This window comes from Ailuropoda melanoleuca, chromosome 8, assembly GCF_002007445.2.
Source record: "Ailuropoda melanoleuca isolate Jingjing chromosome 8, ASM200744v2, whole genome shotgun sequence".
Classification (NCBI taxonomy): domain Eukaryota; kingdom Metazoa; phylum Chordata; class Mammalia; order Carnivora; family Ursidae; genus Ailuropoda; species Ailuropoda melanoleuca.
In genome coordinates, this window is record NC_048225.1 from 102,434,733 (window position 1) to 102,459,465 (window position 24,733).

A 24,733-nucleotide genomic window follows, 5' to 3' on the forward strand; every position below is an offset into this window, starting at 1 on the left:
CCCGATGCAACAGTTTTAAGCAGGAGAGCAACACGACCTGTGCTGTGCTTTGGAAAGATCATTATGGACATCCTGTTCAGAACGCTCTGAAGGGCGTCAAGATGGAGAATCCAATTAGAATGAAACGAGAAAATGAACAGGTGTCTATCTCAGCACCTGGCATATGATAGATACTTAATAAATGACACTTCCCACTTCCCTTTTCTTTCTCCCCTCTTCCCTTCTCTTTCCCACCTTTCTTCCACAAATCCTACACCAATCTATACTTCCACATGCCTCTCTGACTGGTGATCCCTGTCACTGACACTGTCTCCTCCACCCATCCCTAAAGGGAATATTCCAAGGCCCTTTACCCTTCGTCATCTCTATCTTCTTTCTCCAATTTCTCGGTCATGCTCAGAGTCACCTGACGGAGCTTTCAGGTGCTACCTAAGTCAGCAGCAGCCTGAGGTCTCCAATCTGAGCCTCAGTGTCTTCTCTGATGATGGGTGCCCCCCACTTGGCTCTTCTACTGTCATCTAGAGCTCAACATGTCTAAAACCAAATTCTTCAGCTTGTTCCAAAAGCCAGTACCCCCTTCCAGACATGTCTATTTCTGGCCATGGTTACCCTACAGACATAAACTCAAAATCTTAAAACAGCGTTTTTAAAAAACGGCCCATGAAGCCCTTGCATCAACCTGGAGTTGTTTGTTTAAAATGCTTTTACCAAATCCTGCTCATTCTCCACCCAAGTGCTTTAACCTCTGTGATTTTCTGTTTTCCTATCCTCCCCAGTGTAGACTATCACTTCAGCTCGCGTTCAGACTCTTCCACAGAGTGACCTCCACGAGCCAAGGAGCATTCTCTGTCAGGCCCTGGGCATCGGGGTAGGAGGCAAGAGGCGTAGACTCTGGCTTAAAGGGCTCTTGGTGTAGTGAGAGGGACAACTAAAATACAGAATTCAGGGGGCACAGTGGGGAGAGGGAGTGACTGTGCCTGGAGCCATTAGGGGATGGCTGAACGGATGGCTGAACGGATGAGACATTTCTCAGGCAGGGAAGTGGAGGGAAGGGTATTCCAGGTAGAAAGGTGTAAGTGAATAAGTCAAGCAAGGGGACTAAGATCTGATCAGGGTACCCTCTCCCGGGACAGTGGCTGGGCCTTATTCATGTGTCACTGCAGCCCTGAGGTAACATAGGTGGGGGAAGCAAAGCCTGTGTTGTCATAACTGTCACCTGGTCCTCAGCCTCTGTGTCTGGGAGACAGTGGAAAGTGGTGAGACCCGTGGCCTGGGGGTCTGCACCCCCACGTGAAGGGCTGCTCAGCGTTACGGGAGCTTTACGGTGCCTTGTGGGAACGTGCGCCCTGTGTTGCCAGGTCAGGAGATTTCTCAGGAGAAGCGGGAATCCCGATGTTTATGTTAGACTGCTCAATTTTTTATTTTTATTTTTTTAAAGTTTTTTTTTTAAAAGATTTTATTTATTTGACAGAGAGAGAGAGCGCATGCGCACAAGTAGGGGGAGCAGCAGGCAGAGGGGGAGGGAGAAGCAGGCTCCCACTGAGCAAGGAGCCCGATTTGGATTTCGATTTAGATCATGACCTGAGCTGAAGGCAGATGCTTAAGGACTGAGCCACCCAGGCGCCCCTAAAAGTTTTAAAGTAAGCTCTAGACCCAATGTGGGGCTCGATCTCATGACCCTGAGATCGAGTTTCATGTTCAACGCACTAAGCCCTGAGACCTCTCAATTTTTAAAATGCTGGCAACTAATTCAAAATATATAAAACCACAATTTTATTTTATTATTTTTAAAATATTTTATTTATTTATTTGACAGAGAGCGAGGGAGGGGGCACAAGCAGGAGGAGTGGCAGGTAGAGGGAGAGGGAGAAGCAGATTCCCCGCTGAGCAGGGAGCCCAATGAGGGGCTCGATCCCAGGACCCAGGATCATGACCTGAGCCGAATGCAGACACTTGACCAAATGAGCCACCCAGGCGCCCCTAAGAACACAATTTTAGAACCCAATGAGCGACCACTCTGCTCTGCTCTGCTCTGGGGAGGCTTTCCCAGGTAACCAGTCGTAGTTCAGGTTTCAGCGCCCGCCCGTGATAGGTGACGACGCTCTTAGATACTCTCTGGCGATCACTGTGGCTTCAGAAGCGCCGGTCACTTAGATGGCTTCTCAGGACACACCCTGGTCTCTATCAGTAGCGCAAACTGTCTTTGAGCGGGGATTAGTCGGCAGATGGCTGAATTGATCTGCCCCACGTATTAGCTCCGCTTTCAGAGGCTGACATCGTCCTCCCGTTGACTCCCCCACCCTGTGTGGGGCTTAATGTTCTCCTGAAGAACCACGCCATTTAGGATAAGCCATCTAGTGATTTACAGTGAGTGCTAGAGTTCAAAAGGAAGCCCTGTCACTAAGGATTAGGGCATCCACAGGGTGAGGAGCCTAAAGAGATTACTGAAGTTTGGGATTTAGGGTGTAGCTCAGACCAGGTCCTGGCTGGGTGTGACCGAGCGAGCTGAGGAGGGCAACGTGGGTCAGAGTCGCAGACCCCACAGTGGGCGTGCCAGCTTCCCGAGACTGGCCTCCTTTCCCGTGCGCTGGCTTGTGGGGTCTTCCCTTGAAGTAGCTGAATGGTGAAGGTAAATGAGGAGGTGAGTCATTATGGAGTTGGCGGATGAAACGGATGAAACGCAGTTAGGAAAGAAAGCAACCCACATCACTGGCGAATGATTACAGGGGCTCTGGTGGTGAGTACGGAGAATGATGTGCTTCCTCAGACCTCTTTTTAAAGAGAAGTCCAGGCAAAGGTTTGGAGGGTGTGGGGCTCATGGCTGCCATGTGTCTGACTGAGCCTTCTTATAGGCCTACCTTCCCCACCACCTCCTTCTCTGGAACATTCTTTGTCTCTCTCTTTTTCTTCCTAATTTTTAAAAAAAGCTTTTTATTTATTTATTTATTTGAGAGAGAGAGAGAGAAAGCGAAAGCAAGAGCAAGGGGGAAGGGGAGAGAGAAGGACCCTGGGATCATGACCTGAGCCGAAGGTGCTTAACCGACTGAGCACCCAGGCGCCCCATATTGTCTCTTAAAGTGGACGCTCTGCTCCCTGTTTCAAGTGAGGGTTAGGGCAGGGGAAGCCAAGAAAGGCACTGATCAAAGTTGCCTTAATTTTCCTTTGGGGGACGTGAACTCTGTAAGGGATCAGCCTTGGCTATGAGAAAGCAAGACGCTTCTCTGAGCCCACATTCTGCTCTTGCTTTCTAACTTCTTGCGGGGCTTTTTGGGAACAGTGGGGTGCAGAGCTTTAGGTCAGATTTTGAGTTCGTTCTAGGCCCCAGTCCCTTCCTAAATACATCCCTCCGAGTCTTCTTTCCATGTCCTGCTAACCTTACTCTGGCCTCTCTCAAGCCAGAAACCCTCTTAAAAAAGTTAAAGGAATTGGGATTTTGCATGAGTGGAAGATGAAGAGTGACATTAAAAAAAATTTTTTTTTTTTTTTAAAAACNCTTCTTGCGGGGCTTTTTGGGAACAGTGGGGTACAGAGCTTTAGGTCAGATTTTGAGTTCGTTCTAGGCCCCAGTCCCTTCCTAAATACATCCCTCCGAGTCTTCTTTCCATGTCCTGCTAACCTTACTCTGGCCTCTCTCAAGCCAGAAACCCTCTTAAAAAAGTTAAAGGAATTGGGATTTTGCATGAGTGGAAGATGAAGAGTGACATTACAAAAAAATTTTTTTTTTAAAAACTTAATCTCTACACCCATCATGGGGCTCAAACTCATGACCCTGAGATCAAGGGTCCCATGCTCTAGGACAGAGCCAGCCAGGCGNACATCAGGCTCCTCTGCTATGAGCCTGCTTCTTCCTCTCCCACTCCCCCTGCTTGTGTTCCCTCTCTCGCTGGCTGTTTCTATCTCTGTCAAATAAATAAATAAAATCTTTAAAAAAAAAATAAATAAAAACTTAATCTCTACACCCATCATGGGGCTCAAACTCATGACCCTGAGATCAAGGGTCCCATGCTCTAGGACAGAGCCAGCCAGGCGTTCTTAAGGGGTGAAGGGTGACATTCTTAAGGAAAGGAAATGCCGCTTTAACAGGATGTTTTGGAGGGTTGAAAGAAGTAAGGGGGCTTCTTAAAAAGGAGGTCTTATGGGGGCACCTGGGTGGCTCAGTCAGTGAAGAGTCTACCTTCGGCTCAGGTCATGATCCCAGGGTCCTAGGATCAAGTCCCACATTGGGCTCTTCGCTCAGCTCGCAGCCTGCTTCTCCCTCTGCCCCTCCCCTTGCCCATGCTCGCGTGCACGCTCTCTCTCTCACTCTCTCTCTCTGACAAAAAAATAAATAAAATCTTAAAAAAAAAAAAAAGTAGGTCTTACGGTGAGTAGGAGAGTCAGCTGCAGCTTTGAGAGTCAGCCTAACAGGGTCCAAAGCTCAGCTGTCGTTTGCGGCAGAACAACTTGGTTTTCTCACCAGGTACAATGGGGGTAATAAAGGGCAGGGCTGTGAGAATTAAGGGTGAGAAATACATGAAGCACTTAGAATATTGTGGGTACTTAGTAAGCACCGGGTGAGCGTTAGGCGTTGCTAGAATTACCCAAAGAAAAATAGGCAAAAAGATTGTGTAGTTCCCATCAAGTGTGCCTTGGCTCCCTGTCGCCCACACACACCCACCCCGTCTGGAATCCCTCCCTCTCTGCATGGCCAACCCCTGCCGCTTTGGCAAGAGCTTTGGCAAGACCCAGCTCAGCGGCCCTTTCAAAGAGCTCCCAGGGCAATTTGAGTTGGATTTGTCTGGACAGTGAGTTCCTGCTTAACCTCCCAATCCATTGCCCAAACTCTGTGGGTGTTTGTTGAATGAGTGAATAATCCCCTTACTTTTTAAAGTCACTGTAATTCATAAAGCTCATAGGAAGGAATACCTTATCTGATTTAATCTTCAGAAACTGTAGGAGCAATCCCTGTTTTACAGATTAAAATACATAAATATAAATGAGAGAGACAGGTTATCTGGGGTTTGCAGGGTTCCCACGGGATTGCCACAATTCAGCCCCTGGCTGAGACCCTTGGGGTAGGAATGCAGCCAAAGGTGGCCGTGCTGGGTTGGTCCCCGCCTCTCGGGGGCCTGAGGGACAAGGCTGCCCAGAAACTTCACGGAAGTCACCACCGAGCTGCCTGCAGCACCCAGNAGCGGGTGCCGCCCACCCACCCCGCGCAAGGCGGGTCCTCTCTTCCCGGGACCTTGGTCATGCAGTGGGGCTGTGGGGCAGGTGTGTACGAAGCCAAGGGAAGCGGGAGCACAAACCTCCCCCCCGCCCGCACCAATCCCTCCTGGGCTCCCCCAGGTCACTCCACGCTGCCTCCCTCGCTGGCCTCTTTTCCTCCCTTTACGCCTGCCACATCCTTTATCCAAAGCAGCTGCTCCGAATTGCCTTTTAGGGGATGGCGTTTGTCTTTGGTGGCAGATTCCTGCTACCAAGCCCCGGCCCCGCAGCACAGCCTCTGGCGCCCAGGGGAGACAGAGGAGCCTTGACCCCCACCACCCCGGGATGGTACAGGAGAAGCCCGCCAGCCCGCCAGCCCGTGGGCCCCTCGGCCCCATCCTGAGCTCCAGGACTCAGCAGCGGGGCCTCTCCCGCCAGGTTTCTCATTCGTCCAGGCCTTTACTGAGTTCGCACTGAGCGCTAAGCACTCAGTGAGAGGTGAGGGGCTCGGCCAATCTCACATCCTGCTGGAAGCCTTTGAGGCTCTCCCTGGGAATAAGTAAACTGTTTGCCCGGTTAATGCGGTTCAATGGGAAGCCCACAGGCTTGGGGTCACCCAAACATGGGCTTCAGGGCAGCTCTGTCAACTAGCTGAGATCCTAAAAGGTCATTCCCCACCCTGAGCAGACAGTGGGCGCTCAGAGCACCTCAGTGTACGCCTCCCTTCGCTTTAGGACGCAGAGGTGCCTAACACGCAGGCTGGGACCAGCCCCGTGCGCTTCCTCCCCACCCCCAGCCCTAGAGGACCACAGGCGGCACACTCACTCCCAAGGGCCTGCTCCTTTGAACTTGTGAAGTTTCTCCCTGCTGACACTTCCCTTGGGGTGGAATCAGCTCCCCAACAGGGTCTGAGCTCCTCCTCTCTCCCTTTGAGCCTCAGACCCGCCCAGGCAGGTAGGACGTTTCCTTTCTGTTGTCTGCCCAGCCCTGGGTGGGTGGGGAGGGGCAGATTTTCCCACCGAGACACCTCAGGGCATGATTCTCCTCCTTCTGGTTGGGCTGCTTTAGAAGTCCTGGACCCAGGGAGCGGTATTATCCCCAACAGGGCTGAGACCAGAAGGCCAACCAGGCTCCCTGCCCCTCCCCCAGGCTTCATCAAACCTCCCATCAGCCCACTTGGGCATAGGCCGTGTCTACCTGGTCCCGGAAGGTGAAAGGGGTGGGACAGATCTGTGAACTCAGACACTTGACCACTGTGATCCGGTGTTCTTATCTGTCAATGAAGGTATTATCCTCACAGGGTTGCTGTGGGAGTCAAATGAGATTAGCATGTGTGAGGGCTCAGAATTTTTAGGCAAGGAATACAACACGTTGGGTCATGACATTACCTCTTACCGTCCCTCCAGGGGCTTCTCCACAGCTCTTGGTGTAAACCTGTTTTTTAACACTTGCCCACAATTGCCTCACTGATCTCATCTCCCACTACTCAGCTGCGCGGTTCCTGCAGTTCTTTCTATGGGCCTGACCTCATGCTAGACCTGCGGCTTCCCCATGGGCTGTCTCCAGGCCTCGACCTCCTCTGTCTGGCTAACTCTGTCATCCGCTTCAGGGAGGGGTCCTCGGAGGGGCCCCCCTGCCCACCCCCGCGGGGCCAGGCCTCCTTGCGTACCTCTAGCCGGAGCTGGGGGGTGTTGAAGGTCTGTCACCGCTCCTAGGGCAGGGGCTTCCTCACAGCCCCGCTCGCTGTTTGTTCACCGCCGTATCCCAAGGCTTCACCGTACAAAGTAGCCATTTTATTATCTGTTGAGAGAAAAAGCTGTAGAGTTCTAGAATCTGCGGCAGCTTCCCTTAGCCTGAAGTCTGCGGCAGTCACATCATCGCCGCCGCCTTCCTACCCCCCAAGACAGAGCGGGCCCAGCAAAAAGAAGAAATGGGAGGGCTGGTCTGACACCCCCCCCCATTCCTTCCTACCCAAACTAGAACTTCTGGTCACTTCTTCCCTCTTCGCTCCCTTTCCTGACCCCAGCAGAACTTGTCCTGTTCACTCTGTCGCCTCCGTGCCAGGTGGGGGCTGTTCTGTGGATGATGAGGTTCACCTGTCCGCAAACCTCCAGCTGCTCCCATCCTTGTCTGCCAACCAAGGAGCGGGGCCTCTCCCAGCAAGGGGGCTCGGGTCCAGGTCCCAGCCATGCCGTCCTAGCTTTAGACCTTGGAGCATTCCATTTTGGCAACAGTTTCCTCATCTGCAAAACAGGGATGCGACTTCCCAGAATGGCTGGAATCAGGAGGTAACAAACGACTGTGTGTCTGACCCCGTGGTGAGCACTTTCCATGCCGTGTCACTTCAGCTCAGTGCGACGGAAACAGTATACCTTCCGTCTGAGGTCACTGGAGCATAGAGAGGGGAAGCCCATGAGCCCAGAGCCTTCCCGACTGTGTGCTTGCTCGGTCAAGGTCAGGGGCAGAGTAGGCGCTCAATAGGTTGAGGTCATTTCGACTCAAGTTCAACAAGTTACTGGAGGCACCTGGGGAGCTTTACCTGCTAAGGCCGAGAGCCTCCACAAGTCCGTGCTGAGGTTTGAGGCAGGGACATAGAAACGAGGGATTCCTCGACTGAATTCCCACCTCTTTCTTGGCCAGTGGCACTATGTTGGTCCTGAGAGGGATGATGGGACCAGAGACAGTTACACAGTGTTCCAGGGGGGTGACAGGAGCTTAAAAGTCAAATTCCTTAGCCTCAGGAAGTGAGGGAACATGTCATGTTTTTCTTCGTTGAAAGCTGTACTTTGTTGGGCCATGCAGGTCAGATTGAGGAACAGTTTTTCTTAAAAGTATGCATTGATGGCTTTGTTGTAACTGTTTCTGTGAAAGTCTGGGGCCCTTGAGTGCTGGCTCTCAACTCCAGCTGCACTTTCGCTTAACCTGAGATTTCTAGAAAAATCCCAGAGCATGGATCCAAGAGCAGTTCAATAGAAGCCAGGGTAGAGCCCTGGCATCAGTGTTTGTGAAAGCTCCCCCCACCCCCCGCCGGTGATTCTAACGTGCAGACTGGGCTGGGAACCACTGCCTGCCAATGGTCCCCTAAAAGTGTGGTCTGGAAGCAGCATCACCTGGAAACTTCTCAGAAATGCAAATTCTCGGGCCCCACCAGGACCTATTGAATTAGAAACTGAGAGTGGGGGTGGTGGTGACCAGCAATCAAGTTTATAAGCCTTCAGTGAATACTGATCCAGGCTACAAAAGAACTCTTAGGAAGGCACAAAGTTTTAAAGCTGGCAACAGTCAAAAACGCCATCTTAACTAAGCTTGTCCTTGGTGTCTGGGGAAAGGGAGGGAGAGCTACGCGGCTTCCCCAACATTACCCAGCAAGTTCTGGCGGTCAGGTCTAGAACCTGGGCTTCTTTAGTCTGTCCACTCTTGGGTGGTCTTGGAGCACATGGTCTGCAAGGACAGCCACAATTCCCCCATCCCTGTACATGCAGGTCTGCCTCCCCACCAAGAGGGAGACTTCATTTCCCTTCGGGATTAGTTTGCCTGGCTGTTGTAACAAAGGACCACAAACTGGGTGCTTAAGACAACAGAAAGCTGTCTCACGGCTCTGGAGGCTAGAAGTCCGAGATCAAGGTGCAGTTGGGGCCATGTTTCCTCTGCGCCCACTAGGGCGGTCTCTGTCCCAGGGCTCTTTCCTAGTACCTGACAGGTGTAAGAGCATTACTCCAATCTCCACATGGCATTCTCCTTGTGGACACGTCCAAATTCCTCCTTTAATAAGGACACCAGTCATATCGGGGTAGGGGTCCACCCTGCTCCAGTAGGACTTTCCAGTTAAGGCCACATTCTGAAAAGCTGAAAGTTAGAGCTTCAACGTATGATTCTGAGTGGGTAAGGGCCACAAGTCAACCCGTACCACCTCCCATTGAAGCTGGGCCTTACGGCCTAGGTCATCAGAGTCCTCTGAGCTTCTATCTTCATGCTCTGGAAGCTGGCGACTATGTCATGCCTGACTACACTGCTGGATGAGAAACTTGGAGGAGAGAAAGGGCCACCCCCAGACATCTGTCACCTCAGCTAAGGCATCGGATGTGTGAGTGAGGCCGTCTTGGGATCTTGGGTTGCCCTAGCCAACCCCACGGAGCAAGGGTGAGCCACCGCCACCAAGCTTTGCCCGAATTACAGAATCATGAGCAAAGAAATGGTTGGTTTAAGCCACTGAAGTTTGGGGTGGCTTGTTTAAGATGGAAGGAGAGCACAGTAACGAGGCTCAAACACAGGCCTTCACAATTAATACTGGATTCTTCCTGTTGGAAGCCCTTCTGCCAAAGCCAATGCCTGCCTATCGCTCCGATAAAATATTTGGGTCTCCCTACTGCCCGAGTGGCTGGGAATTAGGACAAAGTTCTGCTTGTATATAATGAATGGCACCCTCTGACCTACCTAGAAGCTTCTGAGAGCACGGGTGAGACTCTGAGGTTCTGGCTGCGAGCACGCGCGAGTAGGGGAGGAGGCAGAGAGGTACTGAGGGGTGCTTTGTGTGGGTGGGCCTACAGCCAGAGCTTGGGTGCACAGAGCCAATTGTGTGGGCTCCAAAACACTGGGACTTGGGGAGAGGAGGAATGCAAGTAGTGAGAGGTCTTGGCTGAAAGGAAAATTGGAATAATTAACCACTGAGAACGAGTATCTTCAAAAGAACTTAATTTGGGGGGAAGGAAGAGCATCAGGGAAGACAAAGAAGTGATTACTTAGAATAGGAACAGAGAATTATATACGGAGAACAGCGATGGAAGAGAAGACGCTCAGACCAATACAGAAAGTCGCCTTCTTCCCCCTCCAGTAGGTGACGCTAACCACCATATTGACAGGAGTGAGCACCCATGAACACTTGCTGTGTCCTAGACCCTCTTCTAAGCACTGTAGATTTTATAGGGTCTGTTGTTTCAGGCTCATTCTATGGATGAGGAAACGGAGGCCCAGTAACGTGACAAAGGCCACACAGAGATTAAGTGGCAGAGCTGGGATTAAAATCCAGGCATTCCGGCTGCAGTCTGTGCTCTTAATCATGAGTTAAGCTGCTCTGTGCTTTTTAAAGCCAGCTGAATGGATTTGCACACTGCCCCTCACACCTCTGCAGTCTTAAATATAGCAATTAGACATGACTTGTGCTTAGGGCTTATGAAATCCACTCCAGGGGACCCATCCCCCATTGGGCCATTGGGGATGGGGACTAATCCCTGGTAAGCTGCTCGTTAGAAAAGGTGACAAAATGGGCCAGGGTCTGCTGTTTCCCCTTAGCTGCTGCTGCAGGAAATCCTGCATGGGACTCGCCTGCTGACTTTGGATGTGATCGTCGAAAAGCAGCCCCTCCCAGAAGAGGCAAGCCACAGCCTTCCAAGGAGCCTGCCCGGGGCGGGGAGCCTGCTCAGACTTGATGGGAAGAGCCAGACTCTAGATCAGCAAGAAAGAGTGTGTGTGTGTGTGTGGGGGGGTGTGCCTACCCCTGGGACACCCCCATCCCTGGCTTTCTTCCTCGCTGCCTAGGTTCTGTGTCCTTGCCCATAGACACGGGAAGGGTCCTTAACAGGACATCTGGTCCATGTCCCTCAACTAAGGAGACTTGACGAGGTCTCCACCCCTCCTCTGAGAGGTGAGTCATCTCTTTTCCCAGCCTATGCTGCATGGCCTTGCCTCTTGAAGGCTAAAGAGGGGAGAGGAAGCAGTGCTGGTTGCAGACTCTCCCACTCTTCCTGTCATTGAGGGAATCCCACACTGCCACCTCGGCGGAGTCCTGCCAGGTCTTCCTGAGCAGGTGTTCGAGTCCATGGCCGAGCCAGCATCCAGAGCACCCACCTGCTCCTCAGCGGGGGTCAGAATGTCCCAGGAAGTCGCAAAAGCAGTCTGCTTGAGGCTGGGGCCCAGAGCTCTGTGCCAGTTTTGTTTCCAACTTTGTTCCTTCTCCCTAGTGAGAATAAGCCAGGCTCACTGTGAAGTGGGAACTAAGGGGCCAGGGATATAGGCAGTCAGCAACATTTACAGCCATCCCTTAAACCTTAACACCCAGACTTCTGAGGTCTTAGGTGGTCACCACCTTCCTGTCCCTAACGGGGCACTCCAACTCCCACCTTCCTCACACTGGAGTCCTTCGCCCTTGCTTAGTACCCAAACGTGTACCAGGGGCCCGCACTATGTGGGGAGTGACCAAAACACAGCCCTCGAAGGCTCAGGCACAAGAAGAGTCCTTTCTTCTCACCCTTTACAGGGACCTATTTGGGTCGGGATAGCTGTTCTGTGAAGACATAGCCTGCTCCTGTTGAATTTTCACCTGTTTCCCACCATTCTGCCCTGAACCATCAGCCCTGGTGGCAGAAAGCTAGCTGTGGTAGTTCCAAGATATGATGCTGTTCCTTCCCGGCCAACTCCTATTCAGCCTTCAAAACCCAGTCAGTCATCAACCCCACAGACTAGATTCTGAACTTTATTCACATTCCTACTCTTCTTTGTCACATATTGCGATCTGTTCACATAGATTCCTCTTCGTGTTTCTTCCCTTCTATGCTTAGGCTCAGGTGGCCCCCGGGGCCAGAGACCCCTGGGTCGTGGCTGTATTGAGGGTCTAGGACTCTGAGGGCTCAGAGCAGGTGAGGCAATGTCTGCTGCTGGACGCACCGATCATTGTCAGATTCACTGGGCAGAGAGCAGGGGTGCTGCTCTCTATCTGCTGTTCTCTCTCCACTTAGAGGCTTCTTCCCATTCCCCCAGAAGATCAAAGTCATGAACAGTGTCTAATTCTTTTCTTGCCATTCATGTGAGTGAATCAAAAATGAATTCTTCTACTTTAAACAAAAAATAGGGGCACCTGGGTGGCTCAGTTGGTTAAGTCAGGATCCCAGGGTCCTGGGATCGAGCCCGCATCGGGGTCCCTGCTCAGTGGGGAGTCTGCTTCTCCCTCTGCCCCTCCCCCTGCTTGTGCGCACACTCTCTCTCAAATAAATAAATAAATAAATATATATATCTTAAAAATAGAAAATAGAAGCCAGGAATTCCAGCCTCCCATCTACAGACGTATCCGTACCAGTGCCCACCTGCCTCCGGCACTGCTGTGTCTGAGTCCAGTATCGAGGGCTAAAAACCCAGCCTGTACCCTCACCTTCTGTGACTGTCCTCTCCCCTGGGCTGGGTGGTCTCTCCACCCCCGTGGGCAGCAGCGCTGTCTGGGGTGTCTCCTCTGTCCATCAGTATTCTCCACGGGCAATCTCGCGCCCTGACCCTCAAGTCTGACTTCCTGAGTTTCAGAGCAGCATCTCCTGGTGCTCAGTGAGCTCTGGTTGGCCCCCAGGGAACTCAAGCTCAACAGTCTGTGAGGGGCTGAACTGTGCCCCCAAAATTCATATGCTCATACACCTCAGAGCGGAACTGTATGGAGGATAGGACCTTTCGAGAGGTCATGAAGATAAAGTCATACGGGTGAGTCCTAGATGACCGGTGTCCTCGGAAGAAGAGGAAATGAGGACACAGACGGGCACGGAGGGAAGACCATGTGAGGACACAGGAAGAGGATGGCCATCTGTAAAGCGAGGAGAAGCCTCCGAAGAAACCAGCCCCGACAACACCTTCATCTTAGACTTCCAGCCTCCGGAATTGTGAGAAAGTTAATTTCTGTTGTGTGAGCCCCGCAGTCTGTGGTCCTTTGTTTATGGCAGCCTTAGAAGACGAATATAGTGTTTAAAGCTGAAGTCATCTCCAAATCCAAATAGAATAACACAGAGGGACAGCGTCTCATGTGGCCCGAGGCAGAAATCCAGTCACCCGCAACTCTCTCCACGGGCCGCATCAGCTGTTCACTAAATACTGTGATTCCAACCCCTTCTCTTCCCCGTCTCCCTGCTCTGGTTGAAGCATCATCCATCACCTGATGACTGCAACTGCCTCTCTCCCTCCACTGCGCTCTGATTGGGAACCAACCCTTCCCGCAACTGCCAAGCAATCCTTTAAGGCAAGGTTTTCCATCTCAGCACCACTGACATTTTGGGGTAGAACAATTTGCCGTGGAGGGGAGGTCTGTCCTGAGTTTTGTAGGCTATGCTGAGCAGCGGCATCCCTGCCCTTACCCACCGCACGCCAGAACCCTCCCTCTGCAGGTGTGACGACCAACGCTGTCTCGCAACATCACCCTAGGTTGAGAACCATTGCTTTAAGGACAGGTGACCCTGGATGCTGGCACTTGACAGCCACTGAAGATCTTATACAGGAGAAAATTCAGACTCCCTTGTGGCCTCATTGGTTCCCTCTAGCATCCAGAATAAACCGTGCCACATAGTAGGCGCTCAATAAATATTTGAGAAAGATAAGGCAAAACCAAGGTTATTTAGCTCAGTAGCTTTTTCTCTAAATCCCCCTTCTTCCATTTGAAACTCAGCCACCTGAAAAGAACATACCTGTGCTTCCCGTATCTTTTCTTCTGCCAGTCTCTGCCTGGAGCAGCCAGCCCTCTCTCCACCCCAACCCACCTTCAGTATCTGGCTCAAAGTGCCAGTCCTCCCGGAAGGAGGAGCCGGGGATTCCCGTGTCCTCTAGGCGCGCCCTGCACATTTCTCATCCCAGTTTGAGCTTTAAGGAAGAGGGAAGACAGAAGGAGCCAGCAGATCGGTTCCTCGCTGCAGGCAGGAGGACTAATGCACGACACCCAGTGCTTACAAGAAGAGGGCTCCCATCACAGGTCTCCGAAAGGCCGAGGGACTGGAAGCCCTGGGGAGTTTGGAAGGCGGGAGAAGGGGGGATGCAGGCAAAAGGCAAGAACAGCAAGACTAGTCAATAATCTTCAAAAAGAAGCAGTCACAGCCCAGGACCCTGCCTTTCACCCTAGAACTGGCAGGCACCTGCTAACACAGCCAAAAGGAAACAAGGTCACACCTCGGAGCAGTCAAGTCTAAAGGCTCTGGTGTCATGTGTCTCAGGCAAAGCTCGGGATAGGTGAGGAACAGCCTGAATCCTAGACATTAGTGAAAATCTGCACCAGAAAGAAAAAGCCAAGGCCTTGGGAGTTTTTTGTTAAGCTTCTCATAAGGGCTAGCTGCTGTAGAGATGCTCTAATCTTCCCTGTCGTTGAGGCTAATGCTTTGAGTGTCCTGTTCTGGATCACCAGCAGGATAACTACCCTCCTCTCCAAGGACTCCACAGAGCCAGCTTCCCAGCGGGCTCCCGGGTCCTGGGTCAGTTACAAAGGGAAGGTGGTGGTGCCTGCAGGAAGCCATCTGGGTTTAGACCAGCTGCGGCCAGGGCCAGGACGCACCTGTGGCCAACTCCGGTAAAAACACCTTCACGAGCATCCCAGCCCAGCCAGGGTAATGCTTCCTTTCACTTCATGCTCTAAGTAGAGGACTTGTGAAGACACTGAATGCTTTCAGTTTCAGACCACAACTCCCAAGGCAAGAATTTCTGTGCTTCTCCATCATTACCCCACCAAGGACTCCATAGTTGGAAAGGAACCCAGGCCAAGCCTCTCCCTGGGGGCCCAGGGACAGGCCTCTATCTGGGCCTCTGCGGTGGGTGTTGGGGGAGAGGGGCTGAGTCCAGACACAGACTTAACAAAAGACTCTTCCTGCTTATTTCGAAAATACACACAAAAAAGGGATAAGAAGTGAGAAAAGAGAACGTGACTTATACCTCTTCTAGTTTGGGGCCACGGAGAAGGTGATGGCAGCTGCAAGTTTATCCAAATAAATTATCCGGCTTGCTCCGCCCATTTGTAACTGACTCACCCTATCTGCTATCTCCCCGCAGGAGAGCCTCAGGGTTAGGTGTCCAACCCTTGTTGGCCATTCTCCTTCCTAATGCCTGGGACACCTGTAGGGTGAGGAGGGGGTCTCTGTACTTAGTGGTTTGAACCCACAGAGGAAGAACTGCTAGTATGTATGAATTCATGTGTCCGGTGAGGGAAAAAGCAGGGAAAGGAAGAGGAAAGAAAATATCAGCTCTTGGTTTCTGGGTGAAGATACCAGTAGAGCAGGCTGGACGTACTTGCTGAACATAGACTGGTCCAGGTCCCTGAATAGGCAATGGCCGGGTTTTCCTAACCTCCTTCCCTTCCTACTACACCTTAACTCCACCTCTAAACCAAGCACTTAAGTCCTTGACCTTCAGAAAGAGACCCATTCAGTTGCCTGGGATTGACAATTTGCATAGGTCCACAACCCCTCCTAAAGGCCCGCTTCACGGTAGGGGTCAAAGTCTATGGATCTGAGCGCTGTGCTAATGAGCATGCCCTAGGACACTAAACACCTCCCAGGGATCAGTCCAGCAAGACTCACAGGTGTTGGGAATCGGTTCCTAGGTTAATAGCAAAAAACTTGCCCCGGCCGCCTGGGTGGCTCAGTCAGTTGGGCATCTGCCTTTGGCTCAGGTCATGATCTTGGGGTACCGGGATCGAGTCCCATGTCAGGCTCTCTGTTCCTCAGGGAGTCTGCTTCTCCCTCTCACTCTCCCTCTGTCTCTCTCAAATAGACGTATAAAATAAAAAAAATTAAAAAAAAAAAAAGAAGGAAAGAAAGAAAGAAACTAACTTGTCCCTTGAACCCAAAGCAAGGCCACAGGGTACACATCCAGGTAGCCCCAAGGCTCACTGGTGCCTAAAAAAAAAAAAAAAAAATAGAGACCCATCCTGAGTTATACGCTAGAATTGAATGTCTGAGAAATCGAAACAGGTAGATTCAAGCCAAGAGCACAGGCCCTACCCTTCCGGTGAGGGCTGGGCTGGGTGCTGCTCAATGGTCTTGCCAGGGGCTGATCCTGGTCCCATAGAGATATCCCACCTCTTCAGAGAATACATTGCTGTCTGGCTGAGCGGCTTTCCAAGCACATTAAAAAGAGACCTCCTTGAACTTGGGCTCTGCGGGAAGGGACCATCCAGTTTACTCCTTAGGTCCTGCCAGATCCATCTACTGACTCATACACTGATCTCTAAGACTATATGCAGCTAGGTCCTAGAAACTTTCTCATCAAGGACCCCCTTTAAAAATATATAGATTTTTTTTCTTTCTAAAAGGATCATAGGCACTTTAAAAAGTACTTAAGATGTTCATAGCCCAGGCTAAAGACCCGTCTTTAGGAATCCTGATTCTTGAACCCTGTGCCTTTATATGGCATCGGGTTAGAGCCCTAAATTGTAAGATGGCTGCTGCAGATTGGCCTGTGAATTCATGTGCCTTCGACCTCTACTGCCCTCTGTTGGCCGTGAGGAGGGAGGATATATTGGTTAAAAAAAACAAAAACAAAAACAACCTCTTGACTCGTTCCTGGCATTGACACCGAGACAGACTTTCTGTCCCAGAATGCTAGGGGCAGACAACCTTCTAGCAGCTTTTGCCAGAACCTCTAGAAGGCTTACCTTTCCTTGAGGTGGGCTGGGAATAAGGGGTTACACACAGGGAACCACCACATGAAGTCAAAGCACCACAGTCCAGGTCCCGAGCCCCTGAATATTTGTCAGGGTGGTCTGATCGATCCTCTGTTAGGTATCCCCCAGCTGGAATCCCTGGAGGCAGAGGCCGCCCCGCCCCTTAACTTAGAAGGACAACAAGGAATCGGAAGTTAGTGAAGGCCCATGCCTGGCCAGAACTCCACGTCACAGAGCTCCACATCGCTTAAGACACTGATTGTATTTGTAGGGGGTTAGGGAAACAGTGGAACAAGAAATACAAAACTAGGGAGAGAGACCGGGCGTTGCAGGTGCCAGGACCCCCTAGAACTCTTCACTCTCATCCTCGCCGTCCATAGACTCTGTTCCCACTTCTTCATAATCCTTCTCCAGGGCAGCCAGGTCCTCTCGGGCCTCTGAGAACTCCCCTTCCTCCATGCCCTCGCCCACGTACCAGTGCACAAAGGCTCGTTTGGCATACATCAGGTCAAACTTGTGGTCGAGGCGGGCCCAGGCCTCGGCGATGGCTGTTGTGTTGCTCAGCATGCAGACTGCCCGCTGCACCTTGGCCAGGTCGCCCCCGGGCACCACTGTGGGGGGCTGGTAGTTAATGCCAACCTAAGAAGAAACAGCAAGTAGTGTAAGGCCCTGGTTCTGGGTTCCCGGGAAGGGGTCTGTGGATGGACTCCCAAAGCTGGGAGAGGGGCAGTCCCCTGGTGTTTGGCATTCGCCGGTCTGTAAGGAACACAGGGATAAGGGAACAAGTTAACCACCATAAGGAAACAAACAAATCTGGAATGTGGGACTTTCAAGACACTAAGACTAGTCCCTTCAAAGTCACCGTCAAGAAAAAGGATAGATGTTTTACATTAAATGATTGAAGAGACAGATATAATGCCTGGGCCTGGATTATATCCTGACTTTGAAAAACAGATATAAAAACCATTTGTGGAAATTGGGAAAGTTCAAATACTGACTTAGGTATTCCTATTTTGTAGAAGTATTATTTTGTTAGGCACAAAAACAAACTGGTGGGTCATAAGTAGCTGTAAATGAGTTTAAATGGGTCAGCAAAGCAAAAATCAAGGAAACCGAGCAGTCAGATGTTGAATCTGGGTAGTGGGTATAGAGGTGTTAACTGTACTAATCTCCCCATTTTCCTATAGTTTAGAAAATAGCTTAAAAAATATAAAACCTTGTGAAGATCTCCAACTGGATCTAGACTTAATCTACTTTAAACGTTGCTCTATTCAGAACATACATTTCATATTCAGCGTTAGAAAAAAAAAAAAAGTCAGGGGCGCCTGGGTGGCACAGCGGTTGGGCGTCTGCCTTCGGGTCAGGGCGTGATCCCGGCGTTATTGGATCGAGCCCCACATCAGGCTCCTCTGCTATGAGCCTGCTTCTTCCTCTCCCACTCTCCCTGCTTGTGTTCCCTCTCTCGCTCGCTGGCTGTCTCTGTCGAATGAATAAATAAAATCTTAAAAAAAAAAAAAAGTCAGCTTCCCCCTTCCTGCCTCTCAGGACAGCAGGCTTACTACTTCCGGAAGGCAGCCTCTTCTCCCTCCCAGTAGCTGAAGCTCTCCTAATATGGAGCTGAGAGAAACTGCCGCCCAGACTTCCTACCCCTGGTTTCTAGTTTTGAACTACAGGGCGGCTCTTCAGTCTTAGCACACGGCTGTTAGCTTTATGACCGGAGTCCCTGCGTCCCCTCCCATCGTGGTCACGTCTGCAACAGCGTCACCGGGCAGGGAAGCTATGGGTTTTCTAAATGCCACAGCTGCCACCTTTAATCTTCCTAATCTCACCCTGGAACAAAACCCATAAAACTTAAACTGGGTCGCATGCCCAGTACCCTCGGGGAATGTGGAGAGGGAAAAGAGAGGGACATACACAAATTCTTCCTCATTACTTCAAAAGGAAGGGGCTACATTCATAGACCTTCCGATCCATGTCTTGCCCATTATCTGAATGGAAGGCCTTTCTGCGCTTCCAAAAGCACTCCCTTCCGAGCGGAGCCCTATTGGGTGGGTATGTCCCTGGCACAGGTGAACGATTGGTCCCAACCCAACTGGCAAACCTAGGGAGTGCCTATTTGCCAAGCTAAAAGATGTGAAACCTACTTTTCCTTTCATAAAGGCAAGCTTTCGAGTAGAAAAAGCTGTTATTTGCCTGATTCTCCCCATCCTAGCACTTTTGTTGTCCTGCCTGCGGCTCTGTAGGAATCTCCCCTCTCAGTGGGTACATAGGCTACAGGCTCACCGCCTTCCCTTACCGCTCCCGACTTCATTCCCCACTTGCCTTGAAACCCGTGGGACACCAGTCCACAAACTGGATGGTGCGCTTGGTCTTGATAGTGGCGATGGCGGCGTTCACGTCCTTGGGCACGACTTCTCCGCGGTAGAGCATGCAGCAGGCCATGTATTTGCCGTGGCGAGGGTCACACTTGACCATCTGGTTGGAGGGTTCAAAGCAGGCGTTGGTGATCTCTGCCACCGACAGCTGCTCATGGTAGGCCTTCTCGGCTGAGACGATGGGGGAGTAGGTCACCAGGGGGAAGTGGATGCGGGGGTAGGGCACCAGGTTGGTCTGGAACTCAGTGAGGTCCACATTGAGGGCCCCGTCGAAGCGCAGGGAGGCCGTGATGGAGGACACGATCTGGCCGATGAGCCGGTTGAGGTTGGTGTAGGTGGGGCGCTCGATGTCCAGGTTGCGGCGGCAGATGTCATAGATGGCCTCGTTGTCCACCATGAAGGCACAGTCCGAGTGCTCCAGGGTGGTGTGGGTGGTCAGGATGGAATTGTAGGGTTCCACAACTGCTGTGGATACTTGGGGGGCAGGGTAGATGGCAAATTCCAACTTGGACTTCTTGCCATAGTCAACAGAAAGCCGCTCCATCAACAGGGAGGTGAAGCCTGAGCCAGTGCCACCCCCAAAGCTATGGAAGATCAGGAAACCCTGAAGACCGGTGCACTGGTCTGTCTGGGGTAGGAGAGAACACTGTTAGGTGCAGATGACCCACCCCCTGCCCCCAGCCCTCTTCTCCCGGAAGAACCCTCTTCTGTCTGCAAAGCTACTGTGACCCAACGGCAACTGTATGCACTTCTGTATTTGGAAAACAAAATAAAATTTTGAAGCATAATTTATACTTAAGTGTATACATTTTATTACAAATACAATGAATGGTTTGACCAGTGTATATACCTATATTACCAAACTAATCAAGATACAGACATTTCTGTGACTCCAGAAAGTTCTCTCACGCTCTTTCGCTTTGCCTCTGTAGAGGTGAGAAGAAAATACCTACAGGGGTTGGAGTTCTAGGGGACAGATGACCTCGAAGGGCACTGCTGTCTGCATGAAGTGGCAAGTGAGGAGCAGTAGGAGGGGAGGGGAGGGGAGAGGAGGGAAGGGTCAGGTGGGAGGAGGATTATTGTCAGAGAGCTGGGCCCTCTCAACTTTGTAGCTTTGCCACCTGGTTGCAGGAGAGTGGGAGGTGGGGGGAGGTAGTGGTGGCACTTTGTTGAACATAGAGATTCCCAGGTCCCCCACTTCAGACTGGAACCCCGGGACCTGCGGGTTTGACAAGTACCCCCGCTGACTTCTGATGCAGCTGGTCCTTGGATTAGAAAAGCATCAATCTATACCAGATGCACGGGGAGTGATGATACAAACATTCTCTCTTTATTTGCAATATATCCATATATTGGATCGCTAAGTCCTACACCTGAAACTAATGCTATGGCAATTAGATCTCAATAAAAATCAATTACATGAAAAGCAAGCTTTATGCAAATTGATAACAACAACCGAAAAACCCAAAACATCCCCCCAAACCAAAAAACAAACAAAAAACCAAAATATCAACCCCCTGAAAAACCTCCTAAGAAAATCCTAGGACACCTGGGTGGCTCAGTCAGTTAAGCGTCTGCCTTCGGCTCAGGTCATGATCTCAGGGTCCTGGGATGGAGTCCCGCATTGGGCTCCCTTCCCAGGGAGGCGTCTGCTTCTCCTTCAACCCCTCCCCCTTGCTCGTGATCTCTCTCCCTCTCAAATAAATAAATAACACCTTAAAAAGAAAGAAAGAAAGAAAGAAAATCCTAAGCCAAGGGAGTACTTTGTTTTTGCAGGCACAGAATCCCATTCCTCAAGTCAATGGCAAGTCCTCAGTCTGAACTCGTGAGCAGCAGAGAGATGTGTGGACAATGTCGCTAGAGAACCAGTGCCCAAGTACTGGCTCCTAGTTAGCCTCACTCCTGGTTCTCCGTGCCTCGGGCAAGGGATGGGGTCAACTGGAAGTGGTTAAAAAGTAACCATTAAGCAAGAGCCTCTCCCAGGTGTGAAGGTCTGCTTAGGAGCCTGAGCTAAGACAGCTTTCACCTACCTGCTGGGGGTAGAGAGGGATCAAAGCTCAAAGAAGGCTCAGATTGGAGAATTAAGACCTGGCAAAGCTAGGAACCAGCAGGGCAGGTGAGTCCACAGACTCAGGGCAGAACCGGTTTTTCAGGCTTCTAACCCTAGATCCACACCCAGGACACACAGCTCCCCCTAGGGGAAGCCGAGGAGACAGACAAGCCGAAGGAGCCATCAGGACACTATGGGCATGGGCCGCAGCCACAGATCAGGGGTTTCCCTTTCTTCCACACGTGTCCAGCCTCCCAGGCCAGGAAGGGAGTCAGGACACACAGATCTCCTGAAGGTGTCAAGGGCACTTGGTCCGCTCACCAGTTTTCGGATTCGCTCCAGCACAAGATCGATGATCTCCTTCCCCACAGTGTAGTGGCCTCGGGCATAGTTGTTGGCAGCATCTTCCTTGCCAGATATCAGCTGCTCCGGGTGGAAGAGCTGCCTGTAAATGCCAGTTCTTACCCCATCTTGAGAGGAAGAAAGAAGGCAAAGGTAAGAGAGGCTGGTCTCCTCCCCCATGAGGACACAGGCGCTAGGACCTATGCTGCTAAGCTCCCCTGGTTGTAATGGCAAAAGGGAGCAGGAATGGCAAACGGCCTTCCAGAGACCCACTTCCAAAGTCCAGTTAGTCCTCCCTGGGGCTGACAGGGGGTAAGTCAGGGGCCCCTTTAACAGTGCTTTCCCTCACAGCCACTTCTACTTGGTGAGGAATCGGAGGGATTCTAGGAGAATCTCACTGGACTTTTGAACATAGACTGATGCAGAAAACCCAGCCCACAGTTTAACATCTACAAACTGTCTTTGGAAAGATGGGGAGATGCGGGAGTGCCTGGGTGGCTCAGTTGGTTAAGCGTCTGACTCTGGCTCAGGTCATGATCTCAGGGTCCTGGCAACAATCCCTGCGTTGGGTTCCCTGCTCAGTGGGGAGCCTGCTTCTCCCTCTCTCTCTGTCCCTCCCTCTCACTCGTGCTCTCTTTCAAATAAGTAAAATCTTTAAGAAAGAGAGAGAAAGAAAGAGAAAGAAAAAAAAGAGAAAGAAAAAAAAAGAAAAAGAGAAAAAGAAAGAAAAAAGAGAGGAAGAGAAAGAAAGGGAAAGAAAGATAGATAGATAGATAGATAGATAGGAAAGGGGTAAAGTTTTCAGGAACAGGAAACTGAGGAGATCCAGATGCAGAAAGGAGGAAGCAGAGAACCCCCTGGGAGCCAGCAATAGCTAAGTTCACATAGGCCCACATCCTATTAAGGGGCCCTTTTCAGTTAAGGCCGAGCCGGGGGCCATTAAGAATGCTCTCTGTGCCCAGTTCCTTAGGCAATGTTATCCTCAAGAGTCTGTGGGTAGGAAAAAGGAAGTTTCAAGTTTCTGCTATTATATCCATTCTTTTCTGCAGTCTTCATTCTGGGTCTGACCCCTGACTCAAACATCTGGCAGTTTCTGGGCAGAGTGGTTTGACTGATATCCCTCTCAGCACAGGAAGCCCTCAGGACCCCTCCTGAAGTCAGAGTCTAGACAAAAGCAACAGACTTCAGTTTTGTTCTTGGCAGGGGGCTGCCCACATTCCAAGAGCTTTTCCCCTAAGCAGAGCTCCCCACTGACTTAGGGGCTGGCAAAAAATACAGGCTGGAGAGGGGAACCCCCGCCCACTCACCTATGACAGCAGGCTCCAGGTCCACAAAGACAGCCCGGGGCACATGCTTGCCAGCCCCGGTCTCACTGAAGAAGGTGTTGAAGGAGTCATCGCCGCCACCCAGCGCCTTGTCACTGGGCATGGTGCCATTGGGCTGGATGTTGTGCTCCAGGCAGTAGAGCTCCCAGCAGGCATTGCCCATCTGCACGCCCGCCTGCCCCACATGGATGGAGATACACTCGCGCTGTTGGGGGAAGCAGAGAGATGATGTGGTGTGGATGAAGAAGGGAAGCAAGTGGGCCTTGAAAAGGCCCTGGAAGCACCCTTTAATCTTTCCTCCTGGAGACTGAGGCCTAACAGTGAATTACATGGTCCGAAACCCAAAAGACTGGGTTCCCTTTCCAGACCTTCCCACACTTTCAGCCAAATGACCTCATTTTGTTTTCATTTACTGAGGGTTCAAGAATGAAGGTGGCTAAAGCCTAGGTGTTCAGGGCCAGGAACTAGAGAAAGCCGAAACCAAGCAACCAAATCCCACTGCCTAGTGCCCGTGTGCTGGCTGGGGCGGCACAGGAAGCTCAGAGTCCTGCACACCAAGATGGAGCCTCCAACACCGGACCCCTAGGAGAAGGGGTCTCCCACGGTGGGGACTCTGTGTCCTCTACACTCTGAAGGGGGCAGAAGATGAAGTTCAGGTCTGTGGATGAACAGAGGCAGTGGCTCTGGAGTCAGAGCTGGTTTGAAAGCTCGCCCACAACATTCCCTTTTGGGGGGATAGGCCCTGACTCTGGACACTTGTCCTTGTCCACCGCAGTACACACTCAGTCCAGATAAGTGCTGCTCGATGGTCACAATGGAGCCAGAAGACTCACCCTCGCCCTTTCAGCTCTCCTGAGGTAACTCCTACAACGGAGAGACTCTCCTGTCTTCTGGTCCTTCACCCCCAACCCACAGTCTAGATGATCGTGTGAAAGGGCCGCACACTTTCAGGATGCAGAGGGGGGTCTTCTAAGACAATCCGCAACAGTTTAGCAATTTTAGGATCTATCCTTCAAGACAGCCTCAGAGCTTTTACAGGGGCTCAGGACACAGGCGGGGATCTCAAGATTCCTGTGAGGCCTTGACGCCTGACACACCCCAAGCTCTTCGGTTTAACTGAGGGACTTCACGGGCTTGGGCACCATAACAGGAGAGAAGTGGAGTAGAGGATATTCCCCCTTAGACACCAGGAGCTCACGGACACCCCTGGTCGGGTATGGGTCAAGGTCGTGCACCTCTGACTTCTGGCCGGATTCCGGCCGCGCAGAACAAAGGCATTCAGAGGCAGAGCTCAGAACTGGCGAAACCTGCTGGAGTTTGCAGAGCGGCCCAGGTCCGGCCTCCAGCGCGGGAGCGTGACTTCACAGGGAGGCGGGGACTGCAGCTGGGGGCGGGCGCCTCTTTGTCCCGGACCGCAGCGGGAGAAAACTGGGGCGGGCCCAGGCTCCCGACGCCGGAGCGCGCTGCACCGCTCCGCCGGGGTTGCGGGACCCAGGCTGCTCGCAGCGCGGGACGCACCCCGCCACGCTGGCGCCCCGCCGGCCCGACGCCGCAGTGCCACCTCTCTCCCGTCCGCAGCTGCAGCGCGCAGAACTTCTCCAGCTCGCATCCGCCTCTCCCGGCAAGGGGCTCAGAAGAGCAGCGCTCGGACGCGGCGGACGTCCCCGGCCCCGCCCAGAGCCCCCCACACCGTGGTCACCGTGACCCCCTAAACTCCCCCAACAAGCCCCGCGCAGCCCCTCCCACCCTGGACTGCCCGGCGCCCCGGCCTCCCCTCCTTCCCGCGCAGCTGGTCCTTACCGGGGTCCCTCGGGCGCCTCCAGCACGCTATCCCGCGCAGTACCCCCCTCACCGTGGACTCCACCAGTGCCCCCCAGCTCCCTCTCACCATAGTTGTTCCGACAGGTGACGTTTGCGGAGGGTCGTTGACTGCAGACGCGCTACGAGTCTCCTGCAACACCACGAATCCCGACGTAAGCCGGCTAGTTGGGGCTTATATAGCCCCGCTCTGCCTCCGGCCGTGCCTCCTACCGGGATTCCCATTGGACCGCGGCCGGACGGGGCCCGC

The 24,733-nt window shown here is 52.1% G+C and overlaps 1 protein-coding gene and 1 long non-coding RNA gene across 2 annotated transcripts; both read right to left on the reverse strand.

Annotated features, from left to right (window-relative positions):
- Positions 1–1,864: 1,864 nt before the first annotated feature.
- Positions 1,865–7,123, reverse strand: LOC109490585. Its single transcript, XR_002143912.2, has 4 exons — positions 6,857–7,123; positions 6,385–6,492; positions 4,363–4,486; positions 1,865–2,616 (listed from the first exon to the last, which is right to left on the reverse strand). It is a non-coding gene; the product is annotated as an uncharacterized LOC109490585 (long non-coding RNA).
- A 9,692-nt stretch (positions 7,124–16,815) lies between these two features.
- Positions 16,816–24,682, reverse strand: LOC100480515 (tubulin alpha-8 chain). The gene is made up of 5 exons (XM_002925427.4): positions 24,554–24,682; positions 22,648–22,870; positions 21,320–21,468; positions 18,896–19,576; positions 16,816–17,212 (listed from the first exon to the last, which is right to left on the reverse strand). Exons 1-5 carry the CDS (start codon positions 24,554–24,556, stop codon positions 16,919–16,921), a joined length of 1,350 nt encoding a protein of 449 aa, XP_002925473.1. The 5' UTR covers positions 24,557–24,682; the 3' UTR covers positions 16,816–16,918.
- Positions 24,683–24,733: the final 51 nt, after the last annotated feature.

Coding starts and splice junctions, on each gene's coding strand:
- LOC100480515 (XM_002925427.4), bottom strand. Junction 21,469..22,647: donor CCTGGAGCCTGCTGTCATAG/GTGAGTGGGCGG, acceptor CTTCCTCTCAAG/ATGGGGTAAGAACTGGCATT. Junction 17,213..18,895: donor GGTGTCCCACGGGTTTCAAG/GCAAGTGGGGAA, acceptor GTTTCTTCTTAG/GTTGGCATTAACTACCAGCC.